We start from the raw sequence: 17,212 nt of genomic DNA, 5'->3' as shown, positions 1-17,212 counted from the left end.
ATTATCTTCTCTCCCTTGATATACTTATAGAATATATTAGGATTCTCCCTAATTTTACCAACCATTGTTTATTCAGGATCTCTCTTTGCTCTCCTAATTGCTTTATTAAATTCACACCTAGACCTCTGTACTCCACTGGGCCCTCTGTTGATTTGTTCCCTTTGAACTAGCTAAAACCCTCTCTTTTCATTCTTGCCCAGTCCTGAATATCCTTAGATATCTAGAGTTTTGTTGCTCCTACATGTCACTCCTAAAGGGAACATGTTGGGCCTTTAGTCTCCCAATTTCATTTTGAATACCCCCCACTGTTCTGTAGATTTTCCCACAAATCGTTGATCCAAATTTACTATGGCCTATTCCTGCTTTATTTTAAGATCTGCCTATCCGCAATCCAAAATTTTTTTTGCAGATCATCTCTTTCCTTCTCCGTAACAAACTTTAAATACCTTGTGTTGTGGTTGCTATTACTCTCAAATGCTCCCCCATTGCCACCTCAAACACCTGCCCAGCCTTTTATTCTAAGCAGCACCAACACCAGATCTCTCTGCACCAGCTCTGCAAATCAGCAATTCACTCAGTGCTATTTTCTGGTCTTCTCCCTGTAACCTGGCACATTCATTCTTTTCAGATTCCCTCTTGAATTTGTCAATCAAAGCTGCATCCACCATATACACAGCATATAGCAGATCTTAACTGGGTGAAATGCTGTGTGAAGAAGTTTCTTCTGTCAATTTTGCTGCTTTCACCAATTATTTTTAATTTGTGCCTTTTTGTTCTCAGTCGCTTCAGGAGTTGGAATAGTCTCTCCCTACCCACTCTGTCCAAACCCCTCATGACTTTGAATATCTCTGTCTCTAAACTCATCTATCCCTACCAACTGCTAGTAAAAGGATCCTACCTTCTCCAATATTTTGTCATTATGGAAATTCCACATACTGAGAAACATTCCCATGAATCCTTTCTGCACCCTCTCCAATCAATGCCTTCAAATTCCTCCAAATGTGTGGTGCTTACAACTAGATGCAGTTCTCCAGCTAAGGCCAAGCTAGTGACCTTTAAAAGTTCAACATAACCTTGTTCTTATACTCTATGCTCCTTAACAAAAACTAGGTTTTAGTATACTACATTAACTGGTCTCTCAATCTGTCATGCCACCTTCAACAACTTATGTATTATTATCTAATTATCTCAAAGCTGCCAATAAAGATATTCCCCATGAAGCACAGAGAGAAACTCACATGAGAGGTTAACAAGACTCCAGAAAGACTCTGTCAATGGGATCAAACAATTAGATTCACAAATGAGCAAAGGGGAATTATCTTCTACACATCTCATTGGTATGATTTTCCATCCCCTGTGTTGGCCAGAATCGTGGTGAGCATGATCAGGTGAGAATCTGAAAATCAGATTCTCGACATTAAGATACACTGGCATAATAAAGAGGCCCTCCTTAGATGGCAATTCACTCTTTCATTTGCATCATTAATTACACAACATATTGGAATCAATTCACCTTTCCCAATTAACATATGCCCAACTGAGATACTTGACACCTCAGAAACCAGATTACATAAATGAAGTGTATACACAATGACTTTGTCTTCTGTCTTTGCTTTGGATGAGTGCACAGCTTTCACTGCCTCTATCAATACCATCACATGCTCTTTCTCTTCACTGTTATTGAAACTGTTACAACAGCAGTAGACTTCTTCACATTTACTAAGGCACAATATATCCCTGCACCATTACTCCATCTAACTGGGCCATGATAATGCATCAGAGTGCACTTTTACACAGAAAAAGAGGAAGATAGCTTTTCCCTGAAAAGATGACTTGAACACAGAAGACAAAGCAGGAGATTGTGGTTGAAGGAAATAGAGAAGATTCAATATAAATGTGGGAGTATATGTTGCTGTATGGTATGATGCTATGTTGATGTCAAAGGTGTCGCATGTGCCAGCAGCTTATGTGGCCAATGCTCTGCATGTGCTTGAACAGCATAGCAATCTATGAAAAGGAAACTGGAGGCATGTTTAGTGGGATTAGGGTGCATTCCAGTCAATTAGGAAATATATATCAGGGGATGAATTATTTCCAATTCAGGAGGTTGTCCACAGTCAGTTGGGTAATTTGTCCAATGCAAGTCCTGGGGTCTGTGCTGTCAGTGTGATAATTGGACAGTGGTGAGTCCTGGCTGACAAGCAAATGCCATCCAGGCCTTGTTCGCTGCTATTGTGAAGTCGTCTTGCAAATTCAGGTGTGGGCTATGGTCAGTCAGGACTGTCCTGCAAAGTCAATATGGGGAATGTCCATGGTCAGTCAAGAGGTGGGTCATACATAATACAGGCATGATTTAGGCTCAATCCATGGCATCATTCCCTAAATGTTATTCTTTTCTTTAGTGTCCCTGAGAGGCATTCTTAGATATCCAGCCCGCTTGGCACACCAGCCTCATTCCTGAAGAAGGGCTTATGCCTGAAACATCGATTCTCCTGCTCCTCAGATGCTGCCTAGCCTGCTGTGTTTTTCCAGCACCACATTTTTCAACTCTGGTCTCCAGCATCTGCAGTCCTCACTTTCTCCTAGTCATCCTTAGAGCCTTGACTGCAGTTGCCAACTTATACGTGAATGGCTACCTGACAAATGAGATCTCCAGTCAGCCACTTTGTTGAATCCAAGAGATGAAGCAAGGCATAGTGATTGAAGCAAGGAACACACTTTCATTGGTGAAAGATGCTCTACCTCTTTCACTTCAAAAAACGTTCTGTAGTCCTATTGAGGCAATGAGACTATAACAGATATTAGAACATTGTAAGTGAAGACTGAGTAGTAGCCATGTGAGTGTGAAAAAGCAGAGAGAGGATGGTGCCACCTATCCTTGCACAACATAGGAGATCATTAATTGTCTTCCTGCACTGCTTTCTAATTCTTTGATGTGGTCCAGTAGCAGTGACATGAGCTCCAATCCTGGTCCAGGCCTCCTGGTTTGATTAAAGGAAAGAGGATGGATGTTCTGTCAATGGCTGCATGCAGCATCTGGAGGGTAGCATGAGTGAAGCTGGAAGCCAGCTTAGACTTTTTGAAAGGCATCTCGAAGTTTCTGGGAGTATCCCACAGGCTGAAGGACAGTTTCTGACTTGCAGCACTCAAAATGGTGTCAAGGTGGAGCCAGATCCTTCAATCTTAGAAGGTCTCGCCACTGGCAAGAGCATCTCATTCATTTTCTATGTGATGCACCAAGTACCTTATACAACACTTTATACTTTAACTTCAACATGGAAACTCTCACCCAAAGTATCTCCTGAAGGCCAGGTCCAGGAACTTCAAGGAGCTGATGTGGCAATCACAGTGCATTTTAAGCATATCCCTGTCTCTCAAACATCTGTTCAGGAGTTTTTATCAAGTTCTTCAGCCTACAGTTCGACAGCCAGAAAGACAAGCAAGGCAGTGAACAGTAAAATCTGTAATAAGCTAAGTGATAAGGAGGATGACCAGGAAATGTCCTCCCAGCCTTGGCTAAATATTAGACCTAAAAGCGGAGTATGATGCAGAATCAGAGTGTGTGACTCCTCCACAGTGAGCTAGAGATTGTACCAAAATTGTTATAGTCACTTTAAGTAACAAAGTTAGGCTTTAAGAAGTATTGGCTAAGTAAATAATTTGTTGTATGTTTCTGGATGCTAACCCTACAAAAGATAGTAGGTTCAATTAAGATACTATAGCAACTCCTGGAATAAGTTGCAATAATTGATTACAATTCAGTTGAAAAAAAGCTGTTTTATTTCTAAACCAGATTATCAATTAGGTTTGTAATCTAACATTTCCCTCTACCTCTGCAAACAACTCAACAAGTACAGGCAAGAATGTGGCTATGTTTAGATAATTAACTCTGTTTCTATTTAACAATTCCCTCAGGTAACAATTATCTTGTGATATTACAACAATTTTATTGTTAAGAAATATGTAATGAATCATATCTCTTTTAATGATTTTAGGGTGGACTTTAAAGACATCTTAAACTAACACATATCACCTGTTTCCAACAGGTGGCAGGCAAATATCTGCCTCTCATAATTGTATGAAAACATAAAGATGGATGAAATCTCTAACCATTTAAGTTCAGAATCTCTCAAAGTTGATTGCTTCCACAAGTCTCTGTATAATTATTAATCCAGATTGTGGTGTGCTTCAACTTATAATTGTAGAGTCACAGAATAGATCAAAATTAATTTCTTATTCATTTCAGTAAACTTCATATTTTGAAACAAGGTGAAATTCAAACCAACAGTGCATGTTAGCTAGCAGTGCCAAACCAAAATAAAAGGAATTTGTTACTCCATTCAATTAGACTATGGAGAATTGATATCTTAACACGAACAACATGACTTAGTTCCAGAATCCTCAGTTTGCTTACCATAAAATCTATCAATCTCAGTTCTGAAATTATTAATTGACCTCCAGTCGCAACTTTTTGTCAGGGAAACAGTTTGAGATTTTGACTGTCCTTTGAGTAAAGAAGTACTTTATAATTTTACTTCTGAATCATTTTATTAACCTCCATGCTTCTGATCATAGGGTTGTTTATGTCAGTAGCTGTTCTATGTGTACAGAAATATTGTGTGGACTGTCTAGACACATGAACTTAGTTTATAGCTTATTTCTTGCAGTTTGTTTACACTTTCTTACTTTTCAGAATTATATGTAGGTGTTCATATTGTACAGTTAAGTCAAACGATTATGATTGAGAACACGAATAAATGTTGCTGTTACTGTAATCCTGCTGTACTGTAGATTGGCTTCCTCATTCACTGACATAACAATAGTAACTACAATTCAAAAATAACTCTGTAGCTGAAATATTTTGGACTTCTGAAGGCAAAATTAATTATTTCTTTCTTTCAAAAGCTGGTAGTAGAAAATGCCCAGTGAGTCAATAGTGAAGTCTATTCCTTTGGAAGCAATTTTTGACAGTCTTATATGTGCAAAATCAATCAATTTGTTATAGATCAGCAGCGCAGTATAAACTGTTCTAACAGATCCTCTTCTAACAGATCTTTAAGGATTACATTGGGTTCCCCAGTGTGATCAGTAACAACAAACTTTTAAAAAAAAGAACAAATAAGAAAAACACAAATTAATGTTTACTCTTAACAAATCCACAGGAAACATAGAACCAAATTATAAGGATATCATTAAAGCATTTCAGTCTCTGCAGAACTGAAGTGACCAAAATTCAGGAGTTTATTTTTATGTTTACAGAAACACCATTAAATTTGTACTGTGATCCCCACATGTTAATTGCAGGGCTAGAATTTAAGCTGTAGGCTAAAGAAAAAGGTGTAACACATTTATCTTAAATTCATTACAGGTGGCACAGTGGTTAGCACTGCTGCCTCACAGCGCCAGAGACCTGGGTTCAATTCCCACCTTAGATGACTCTGTGTATGGAGTTTACACATTCCTCCTGTGTCTGTGTGGGTTTGCTCCTGTTTCATCCCACAATCCAAAAATGTGCAGGTTAGATGAATGGGCCATACTAAATTGCCTGTAACATTAGGTGAAGGGGTAAATGTAGGAGAATGGGTCTGGGTGGATTGCGCTTTGGTGGGTCGCTGTGGACTTGTTGGGCTGAAAGGCCTGTTTCCACACTGTAAGTAATCTAATCATTAGTATACCATTTTAAAAATGGATACCACATTCACATATGTAAGTTGGATAAACTGATGAAAACCTTTTTTAATATTCCTTAGTGTCAAATCTTGTTTGATGATGCTCCTAAGTGGCATAATTATGAGGTTTCTTTATCATGTGCAAGATGTTAGTTTGGGGTAAGAAAACAGTTTATGGTAAATATATTAGGTATTTGCACCCAAAATAAAGCTGCAACTTTATTCTCTCTCTAAGCTTCTCTTATTCCAGCCAAAAGGTTTTGCCCCTGTTCTACATCCCTTGCTCACCAAGTGACTACATTTGAGTGATTTTTCTTTGAGTTCAAGGTTCAAAACAAGAGAAGAAAGTGTTGTCCCAAGCTCTAATAGTGCAAATGAAATAGCTGTGTTAAAGTTATGAACTAATATTATTAGTAGAGCCCTTTTTGCTTATACTGTGAAAGGACGTAAATTCAATTCTGAACTGTGTCCCTAACTTTCTTTTCTTTTTCACCAAGAAGATCTCATGGATTAGCTTGGGTTATTTTCCTTACAGCAGAGAAGGCTGAGAGGGATCTGATTGAAATGTATAAGATTATGAGAGGCATGGGCAGAGTAGATAGGAAGTAGCAGTTCCCTGTGGTTGCAGGGTTAATAACAAGGGCCCATTATGTTAAGGTGAAAATTAGGAGGCTTACAGGCAATTTGAGGAAAATATTTTGTCTGGTGGGGATTTGACATGTATTGCCTGTGACGATAGTTGAGGGGGATACCTCACTATCTTTAAAAAACTACTTGGATGAGCACTTGAAATTTCATAACACTCAAGACTATGGGCCAAGTGCTGTGAAGTGTAACCAATGTAAATTTAGAATAGTTGTGCAATGTGGACTTGATGGGCCAAAGAGCCTCTTCTCTCTTATTCTGTGATTCTGTGAAAGTCAGAGGAAGCAATTCTTTCAAGTTAATTTGATTCCCCTCTCAGGGGGCCACAAAGGATCCACGAGCCACTATTTCAAAGAAGAGCAATGAAGATCTCCCTGGTCTACTGGTCAATGTTCATCCAATGACTAGTATCAATAAAACAGACAATCAAGTCAGTTATCACAGAGATTTCAGAATTATTATGGTGATGACGAAGACCATTTGGCCCTCGATGTTTGCACTGGCTATCCAAATGAGCATCATGACTTAGTGGCAATCTCCTGCTTTTCCCCATAGGCCTGCTCATTGTTTTTGTTTAAATAACCCCTCAATTAACTCTGCCTTCACACACTTCCAGGTAGCGCATTTCAGACCTGAATGATCTGTTGTGTGAAAAAAATTCACGTTGCATTTACTTCTTTATTTCTGGCAAATCACTTTAAATCTGCACTCTTTTCTTGATATTTTTATGATTGGACATAGTTTCCCCCTGTCTATTCTGTCCAGACCTTACATAATTTTGCAAACTTCAATCAATTCACTTCTTAACCTTGTCCTCTCCAAGGAAAACAGCTCCAACTTTTTCAATCTCTTTTCATGACTGACATTTCTCATCCCTGAACCATTTTTGTAAATCTCGTCTTCACTTTCCAATATTCACATCCTTCCTAAAGTGTGGTGTCCAGAATGGTACACAGTTCTTCAGGTGATGTCTAACTAGTGTCTTATTCAAGTTCGTCATCACCTTCCTGCTCTTGTTCACTTTGCCACTGTTAATAGATCCATGAGGTCTAAATGCTTTATGAAACATACTCACCAACTAGCCTGTCATTTTAATATCTGGTGCATATACATACTCAGGTCTCTCTGCTCCTGTACACACTTTAGAATAGCACCTTTTGGTTTATACTGTCTATCCATGTTGAATTTTGAAAATGTATCACCTCCTATTTCTCCTCATCAAATTTCATCTGCCACTTTTCTGCAATGACTTGTCAAATGTCCTTTAGAGGTTCTACACTGTTGTTTTCACACGTTAAAATGCTCCCAAGTTTTGTATAGTCCTTAAACATTGCCTGCACTCCAAAATCTAGAGCATTAATATAAATCACAAAAAGCAGGAGTCCTGCTAACCAGCTATGGTGAAATCTAATCCAAACCTTCCTTTAGCCTGAAAAGTATCCACTGACTATTACTCAGTGGTTTCTGATCACTCAGCTAGTTTTGTATCCATTGAACATTTTATTCCATGAGTTATAACTTGTCTCACAAGTCTGTTGTGTGGCACTGTATGGAACACCTTTTGGAAATCCATGTACAGCACCTCAATAATTTAACTTCATCACCTCAATCTGGTACCTCATTAAAGGGCTTCAGAAAGTTAATTAAACATTATTTTTCCTTAAGAAATCCATGCTGACTTTCCCTTATTAACCTATAGGAGTCTGTATGACTTTGAGTTGTATCCCAAATTATTGTTTCTAGACATTTCCCTAATACTCAAGTATGTAAATGCTAAGGTTTTTTTTCCTATAAACTCTTTTGAATGAACCACTCATGTGTCCATGAAAAGGGAAAAATTATGGCCAGTGCCTTGGATGATTTTCATCCATCCCAGTACCATCTCTACTCTAATCACAGGTTATTTAATACCTCCAATTTATCAGTTTGAAATTGTCTAGTGATTGAGTTTCCTCCTTTGCTGTAATGAACTAGGTAACATTTGCTTCTTTGGTAAATGTAAAAGACAGATGTAAAATACTCATTTAATAACCCAGCCAATCCCTGCTGTGTTTGTCGCATCCTGCTGTGCAAAACTTGGCTGCTACATTTCTATGTTGCAATAATGATAGTACTTCAAAAGCACATAATTTCCTGTAAAACAGATTGGATGTCCTGAAGTCAAGAAAGGCCTCATACAGAATATACACATATATATAATGCACAAGTTTTCTTTTTTGCTTGTGATTCAACATCAAATATTGGGGCACCACCCAAAGCCAAGTCTACACCGATCCTCTCTTAGGTAAAAACAATGACTGCAGATGCTGGAAACCAGATTCTGGATTAGTGGTGCTGGAAGAGCACAGCAGTTCAGGCAGCATCCAAGGAGCTTCGAAATCGACGTTTCGGGCAAAGGCCCTTCATCGGGAATAAAGGCTGTGAGCCTGAAACGTGGAGAGATAAGCTTGAGGAGGGTGTGGACTTCAACAGTTTCCTCATTTCCCTTTCCCCCACCTTACCCTAGTTTAAACTTCCAGCTCAGCACTGTCCCCATGACTTGTCTGGACTTGTCCTACCTGCCTATCTCCTTTTCCACCTATCCACTCCACCCTCTCCTCCCTGACCTATCACCTTCATCCCCTCCCCCACTCACCCATTGTACTCTATGCTACTTTCTCCCCACCCCCACCCTCCTCTAGCTTATCTCTCCACACTCCAGGCTCACTGCCTTTATTCCTGATGAAGGGCTTTTGCCCGAAACGTCGATTTCGAAGCTCCTTGGATGCTGCCTGAACTGCTGTGCTCTTCCAGCACCACTAATCCAGAACCGATCCTCTCTTGACATTCAGGTACACATGGGGTGAGCCAGGCACATTGGGTAGGGTTTATAATTGGAATCCTGATAGGTTTCTCTGCTTCTTAGCCCAGAAGTACTGAGGCCAATAGTAGCAACCTCACTATTACCACTGTTACCTGAATACAGACCTAGAATGGGGTCTGTGACTGTATTGTTCTATCTGGTTCTTAATCACAATGCAGTACATTTATCCATTGATCCATTAGTGCCGACATAATATTGTGTCTGGTGCAGTGAGTAATCACAATCGGCCTCCAGTGGAAAAGAGCAATCATTGTACACGATTATGTTTTACTGGATCTTTGAATGACAGCATTTTTTTTCCTTTGCCTTTTGGAAAATTCAGACAAAAGAGCTGAGGGAGGCATCCTGAGTAGAAGTGGAACAAATAACACACTATGTATTCCACAAAAGGACGACCATAGCTAAGATTGAAATGGATCCCCAGAGCAGCATCTTATTTTGGTGAAGTGATTGGAGACAAAAGAGAAGCTGTTCTTGTAATAACATGTTTAGCCAGGTCGAAGATGGGTAATGGAGAGTGGGACAGAGTTGACTCTCCATTCATGGGAGACACAGAGTGTTCTTGGATCGTTTTGATGACCAGTGAAGGTATCGGGAGACTCAATAATTATGTCTAGGTGGGGAGTCATCGAACAAGGGGAGGAAAATGGCTGAGATAGAAAGGGTACGAGCAGACTGAAACAATGGCTGAAACTTGTGAATCTTGGGAAGGAACTAGAAGCAAGCTGTTGCAGAGTTGGGAAATACGGGAGTGTTCTCCTGAGCACGGGGGAGGTCAAGAGGAGATTTGATGGAGCCATTCAAAACAACGAAAGGGTTTTGATCGAGTAAGTAGGGAGAAACGGTTCCCAGTGGCAAAAGCGTCAGGAACCACAGAAAGCAGAGGTAAGGTAGTTGGTAAAAGAACTGCAGGGTCGGTGAGAGGACTTTCTTTAGGCAGGGTGTTGTTTTCTGATCGTGCGCTGCTTAAAACATAGAGGTTTCAACTGTGACTTGTAAAATGGCAATTATTTGAAAATGAAACCTTTACAGACTATGAAGAAAAGCCGACGCGTGAAATCGACCGAGCACAGACGGTCGGCCGAATGGCCTCTTTCTGTGCTTCACCATTCTGTCACTCTATATAGCAAAGGTATGATTCTACAAAGCAGGGATGATTTAAAAGAATCAGACTTTGACTCTACAAGTTAGTCCTGTTTCTTGTCTCCGTTTCCTCTCGCTCTTTAAGAACTTGGTGAAAGATCGTTATTCCGCAACGCTGATCCACCTGGGCGCGATTTTAACTCACTTAAAATCCATTCAACGTAAAATCGAAGTCAAAACCTGCCAGCCGTCCCATCCCAATGAGCAAAATGTTAGCTGTCCTACAGAGTGCGTTCCAGCATATTCTGGGGATACTTTATTCGGGAAAAGCAAACTAATTCAAATATTCTTCCGTGTCAGTCTTCCCATTGTAGAGAAGTTAGTAATCAGGTAAAAATAACGTTGTTGGTGTGTTTGTAAATTGTCCGCCAGGAAATAATGTTCTCTTGGTGAAAATTGTTCTGGAAATGGCGACACTGATTAATACAGTCTGATACTCGTTATCTCTAATTCAATGTTGCAACAGCCCACGATATTTCTGAGGGTCACTTGACCCGAAACGTTAACCCCCATTTCCACAGATGCTGCCAGAAATTTCCAACAATTTCTATTTTTGTCTCTGATTTACAGCATCCACAGTTCTTTCGGTTTTTTTATTTTGCCCACGACATTTATCTGCCATTTTGTGCGTTGGTTCTGATGCTGTCCGTTATTAATTTTGTAAATTGTTCTTGTAACAAGAGAGTTGTCAATTGCAGAGGGAAGCCGAGATTCGGCATGAAACAGATCCATTTTGACAACGAACACTGCGGCCAAAACTAAAAAAGTCGCTGCCTTGTTTAACATAAACTTTCTGGATTCAACTTTACAACTGATAACACTCCGCCTGGAAATGATCCCTGCGAATGGGAATATTTCAATGCTTACTGCTAACATGGTGAATTGAAGTCAGTCAATGAAAGCAAGTAGATATTCTCAGGCACTTCGCACAACGTGAAATGAAATTTCACACAAAGTCCTAATACAAAGAAATCTCCAATACTCTATTAAAATTATCAGAACTTGGATTTATTGAAAATTCAAACTTCTCATGAAACAGAAGAATGCCCTTTAACCCACGTCCACAATTCCGCGTTAAACTAAATGCACAATAACTAAACAAAATTAAAACGGAAATCACCCCAGGATATTATTTGACATTGGTAACATTTCGCTTTGGAAACAGAACTTTCATTCTCGTTCTATTTTGCCAATTTTACCTTTGTGAAACAGTTTCGTTACTTTTGGTTTTTCTTGCAGAATCTTTATCATTTCTAATGATTTACCAGAGGGAAGGAATTTTCTTTTAGAAATTATGAAACCAATTGGATTTAACTTTTGTTTTAAAAATTGATTTTTACACTTATTTAAGCAGTTAGGATCTTGTGCAACAATAATGTCTCACTGCAATTCATGTAAGCTAATAATCCTGAAATGACCACATTCTTGTCTTTCAAACTGTATATTCTCATTAGTTTGAGGTCCCGTTGAGATTTACCAGTATACCCCTACCCTCCGGGATCCTTTTTTCAGTCACAAAATATTATAGCACAAATACTAGATGAGAGAAATATTCCAGGTATCAACATTTCAGCACTCCAGTGTTCAATAACAAAAACCGGCAATAGTTTTGACACACTACGTATGCACATGTTAGACATTTTTCAGAATAAATACAAAAGTTTGAACACAATATTCCTTTCTTAATAGCGCTATGGTTATACTTAAACCACAAGGACTTCAACTGTTCAAAATAGTCGCTCAACATTACCTGCCCAAGGACAACAAATGCTGGCCAAGCCAGTGATATCACATTCCACAGAAGAATTAAAGAAAAACAAGTTGGTCGTGTTTCAATCAATAAAGCCAACGTTAATACCAAAACTACTAACGATAAAATGTGACATATAACTTATTTTGGACAGATTAATGTATAGGAAGCAGCAAACACGCTGCGGGACAATACATTGGTCTGTTCAACTTTTACAATAATCTCCCTGTCATTAATGGAAAATGATGAATACTGCAGAGGTGAAATATTGGCACATTTCAATATAGTTTTACAGATTTATCACAATGGAATCAGGGTCGTTGGACCTCTCCCCTGTTGCATACTGAACACAAAAGAAGATGTCTGTTTGTTGGGAGTCAAATCATCTCACCAGAAGATATCTGCATGAATTTCTAAGGGCAGTTTCCTAGACTCAACGATCTTCAGCTACTTCAACAACCATCTCCTATCCATTATAAGGTCAGAAGTGTAAATGTTTGATCATGATTGCCGAATATTCAATTCTTGACCACTCAGATATTGAAGCTGTCCTTGTTAGACACGGGAAATAACTAATGGGGGCCAGAGAGGAAAGTGGAATTAAAACTACAACCAGATCAGTCATGATCTTATTGGATGGGTGTTGCAGGCTGAAAGAGCCAAATGCCCTGCTCCAATTCTTACAATCAATATATCTATATTCGTGAAATACAAGACCTGGACTACATTCAAATTTGGACTAATAAGCTGAAAGTAACATTTATGGTACACAAGTGCCAAGCAATGACCATTTCCAACTAGAGAGAATCTAATCATCACCCCTTTACATTCAATGACATCATTCCTCAAAAGCAACACCATGAGATCGCTACTGATCAGAAACGGAACTGGATCAGCCAAATAAATAATGTTCAAAAGCAGGTCAGAGGCTGGAAATATTGTCTCTCAAACTTTCCTCCTGACTCCTCAAAACTTGTCCATCATCTACAAAGTACAAGTCAGACTTGTGACGAAATGTGCTACACTTATCTGAACGAGTGCAGCCTCACAACATTCGAGAAACTTAGTACAAAATATCCTGCTCCTGTCCACTATCTTAAACATTCACTCTTAGCAACACCCATATACACCCATAATCTGCAATTTCCTCTCTAAATTACACTAGATACTGAATTAGAAATATAGCACAATCTTCATTGTCGCTGGACCAAATACTGAAATCCCCTTCCTACAGGACTCTGGAAACACCCTCACCACCGCCCCCCCCCCCCCCCCCCCAAAGAAAAGCTGAGATGTGGGACTAAACATGACTGTCTTTCAATGGAAGAGAAGCAGGTAAAGGGGAAATCATTCAAGAGCTGCGATATCGGGCCTATATAAATAGATTTTTAAGGTAGTAAAACATACTGTGAGAGTGGTTATGAAAATGTATGGGATGCTTGGATTCATTAATTGAAACATTAAGTACAAACGTCGAACTTTTATAAAACTCTGCTTAGACCACAGCTAGAATATTGTGTCCAGTTGTGGTCACTGACCACACACCTGGAAGCATCTAAGAAGAGTGCTTGTGAGGGCTTATCAAGGGCTTTACTAAATTGATTTCTGAAACGCGGGATTTCAGCTACAAGATAAGATTGGAGAAACTGGGTTTGTTCTCATTGGACCAAAGGAGATTTTTGGTTGATGTAGAGCTATAGAGATTGTGACAGGTTCACATAAAGTAGGCAGTGAAAATAGACTGTTCCCGTTAGCCGATGGAACAAGGACACCGGATTTTAAAGATTGGGATGAGAGATGCAGGGACATGAAGAACTTTGTAGTGGTAACCTGGGACTCTGCCGAATGGAAATAGAATCAATGAACAATTTTAAAATCAACTTAGATGGGCACTTGAGGAAAATAAGGTTGCCGAGCTACAAAGATAACAGAGGATTGGGGACAGACTGGGTTTCTCCACACTGAACTGGCACAGATTCAAACGGCTGAAAGGCCTCTGTCTGAAGTAGTAACAACTCTCAACCAACCATCTTCCTAAGGACAATTAGTGAAGGACGATTGAAATAGGAAGTTTAAAAGTGAACCTAACCTCAGATTTTGGATGCGTCTCTACCTTTTGATCTACTCCATGCTCCATGTTCCCATGTACAACAATACAGAACTGGGTGCTGTATGTCATTCGACATTGGCTGAGTGGTAGTCGTTGCTATACTGCTGCCATGTTTTCGACAGTTAAACATGCCAACTTCACTTGTCAAACATGATTGAGAATCTTTCTTTCCAGTCCAAATTCCTGTCTGTGCAAGCCTGTCTAAGAAAAAAAGACGGATCATGTATTGTGTCTTAAACACAATGCACTGGTTTATGCATCAATATTTTCTTATTTATTCAGTGAACGAAAATCCCTGGTGCCAAGCAATAGCCTTATTTATTTAGTTGAAGGTGATCGGTCCGCGTCTTAATCTAGAGGGGACCCTCCTCGGTAATGCGCATCTTTGTTTGTATCTCTCCGCAAGTGTATAAGGGTGAACCCGGGGTGAAGAGGCTGATTGAGACGGAGCCCCAGTTTGTCCCAAGGCCCACTCTCAGCTCATAGTTCAAAGCCTGCCATGATAGGGTTTTGTCACACGGAACTTGATGATTTCCCGTGTTTCATTACTTTATATATCAGTTAATATTTTAATCCATAATCATGAATAATCACATTCTTATTAATTGTGTATTATCAATGGCTTGTTACAACATTGAATTTATATCCAACTCTGCCAAACCAGCGCCATGAATGTAAATATTGGGGAGTTTTTCTTTACTCAAGCCAGTCAAATGTTACTCAGACTTCTGGAGATTTACTATTTAAGGTTAAACTGAAGTGATAGACTTGAAATCAACATCTTATAAAATTCTTAGCAGTCCACAAACTGTCCCAGAAACCATTCCCACCGACAGATCTTTGGGCGTATACAGTTCTCAGCGGTTAGTTATATTTGTTAGAGCGAATTCAGAGATGTGTGATATTCAAACAACGATCGATCGAATCTTTTGATCATCGAATCCATGGGAAGCATCGCTCCAAGACGGATGATCAGACCTTTTCTGAATACAGTGATATGAAAATGTACATATCCCTTACATTGGGAAAGAAAACGTTCCTTACACAAATGGTTCAAAACACAACGAAACCTCCCTAATCACAAACACTGAAATAGGAGAAAAACTGTGTAAGTGATCTACAGTATGGTACGGTTGGAGAATGTGGAAGATCTGAAATGCAGTTGAATGAAAATATTAAGTGTAGGAAGCTTTGACGGTTTTAGAAGCCAGTGCACTTGGGGTCGGTCTCAGTGAAAGCAACAAGTGTTCAGGAGCACTCTATCGCTACTCAATTCTCAAAATGATCCGAAGAATCATGGAAATTCATCCCAATTGATGATCAGAAAACAAACAGAAAACACACCATCATCCTCCGAGTTTCAACGGAGAAGCAATACTGCTAAACAGTTTCTTTTTTTTGGGGGGGGGGGGTGTCCTAAGAACTGTACACGGTTTTAACATTGCAACTTTTAAGCTGCTCAGTCACACTGAGATCGATGTACAATGCAAGACATTTGTCACAAGGATTGTCATAAGGTGTCAAATGTGCTGTCAATGTTTAACTGTTTATGTCCGGGGGCTCCCGAGGAAGGATTTGTTCTTTCGGTTCTAAGTGGGATAGATCATCCCTTCCATATTTCCACAGTAAGCTGTGTGTCTGCTGTGTGTACTCGCACAGTTGGCCTGTTCGTTATTGCTGTACTGCCGCTGAGGTGAGAACGGGCCAGGAGACAATCTTCCAAAGGGCTCCACTGGCTCATGACTCAGGGAGGCGGGAGGGCAGGACAGGCGGCTGGAGGCGCCGTACATCTGGCCGCTGGCTAAGCAGTAAGTCGACTGGCTCATGAGGGGACGCGGACTGGGCGCCGAATACGTGTACGGCACGGCGTTAGAGGGTAGAGAACACAGGGTCCCGTTGCAGGCTTGAGTCTGATAAGCGGGGTTTCCAAAGTTAGGGTAGGCAGTAGCAGTCAGATCTGCAGTGTAGGTGATAGGAGGCTGCTGAGTCAGCTCTGAGGCTGGAGCCAGTGGGCCGTGATTGCTGAAGCTGAACATCCTACAGGAGCTGTTGGTGAACGCCGAGGGTGATGCTGAATAGTGCAGAGGGGGGTTAGCAGGAAGCTGCTGAGGATAGCTAGGACTGATAGTCATATTGGCATAGATGGGTCTTGTGTGAGTCCTGCTTACTTGCAGTGGGGCCAAAACGCTGGCTTCATGCATGTAAGTCGGGTAGGTTGTAATATCCGACCTCTTGAACCTCTTCCGCCTCCTCAAGAAGCTACCATTCTCGAACATGTCGTCGGCGGCCGGGTCCAGTGCCCAGTAGTTGCCTTTGCCCGGGCGCCCGGGTTCCCGCGGGATTTTCACGAAGCAGTCATTGAGTGTGAGGTTGTGGCGGATGGAGTTCTGCCATTTCTTGGGGTTCTCCCGGTAGAAGGGGAAGCGCTCGGTGATGAACCGGTAGATCCCCCCCAGGGTCAGCTTTCTGTCCAGGGAGCTGGCGATAGCCATGGCGATCAGCGCGATGTAGCTGTAAGGGGGTTTGCCACGCTGGATCGGCCGCTTGCGTCTCCTCCCCCGGGCCAGCTCCCCAGGCGGGCAGCCCGCTGAGCTCTCCGGGAGAGCCGGCGACTCCTTCTCGACTTTCACCCCCGGCTGGTTGACGGACGCCAGGCTGGAGGCTCCCGGGACTGGCTGCTGCTTTTCGGCTGTCATTGCTACAGCAGCAAGGCCATCACCAGCGGCGCACACACAGACACAGACACCTTCCCTCGCTCGCATGCAGGTGCTGCTGAACCGCTCCCCCTCCTGCAATCTGCTCCTCATCTCAAACAGCAGTCACACCCACCTCCCGTCATTTAAATAAACACACCCATTCTCACAAGCCGAGTCAGGCAAGGCGATGCGGAGTTGAACAGCACTGGGTTGTTTCGAATCTTCAAGAACGAAAATCTCCAAATGCCCCTCAGCATGTTGTTAAAACAAAACCTGGCGTGTGCTCATAGAGATGTACAGCTCGGAAACAGACCCTTCGGTCCAACTCGTCCATGC

The 17,212-nt window shown here is 41.0% G+C and overlaps 1 protein-coding gene across 1 annotated transcript; it reads right to left on the bottom strand.

Moving 5' to 3' along the window:
* Window positions 1–13,346: 13,346 nt before the first annotated feature.
* Window positions 13,347–16,924, bottom strand: foxe1 (forkhead box E1). Its single transcript, XM_043674205.2, has one exon. The coding sequence runs from the start codon at window positions 16,874–16,876 to the stop codon at window positions 15,770–15,772; it is 1,107 nt and encodes a 368-aa protein (XP_043530140.1). The 5' UTR covers window positions 16,877–16,924; the 3' UTR covers window positions 13,347–15,769.
* Between the last annotated feature and the right edge of the window lie 288 nt (window positions 16,925–17,212).

Source organism: Chiloscyllium plagiosum, unplaced genomic scaffold, assembly GCF_037043375.1.
Source record: "Chiloscyllium plagiosum isolate Xiang-an unplaced genomic scaffold, Cpla_swu_hap1 HiC_scaffold_2, whole genome shotgun sequence".
Lineage (NCBI taxonomy): Eukaryota > Metazoa > Chordata > Chondrichthyes > Orectolobiformes > Hemiscylliidae > Chiloscyllium > Chiloscyllium plagiosum.
Note: the sequence above shows the minus strand (reverse complement) of the source record. Positions and strands in the feature narration are given on the sequence as shown.

Bases quoted from the DNA above. Each gene is read 5' to 3' on its own strand.
- foxe1 (XM_043674205.2), bottom strand. From the start codon at position 16,876: ATGACAGCCGAAAAGCAGCAGCCAGTCCCGGGAGCCTCCAGCCTGGCG.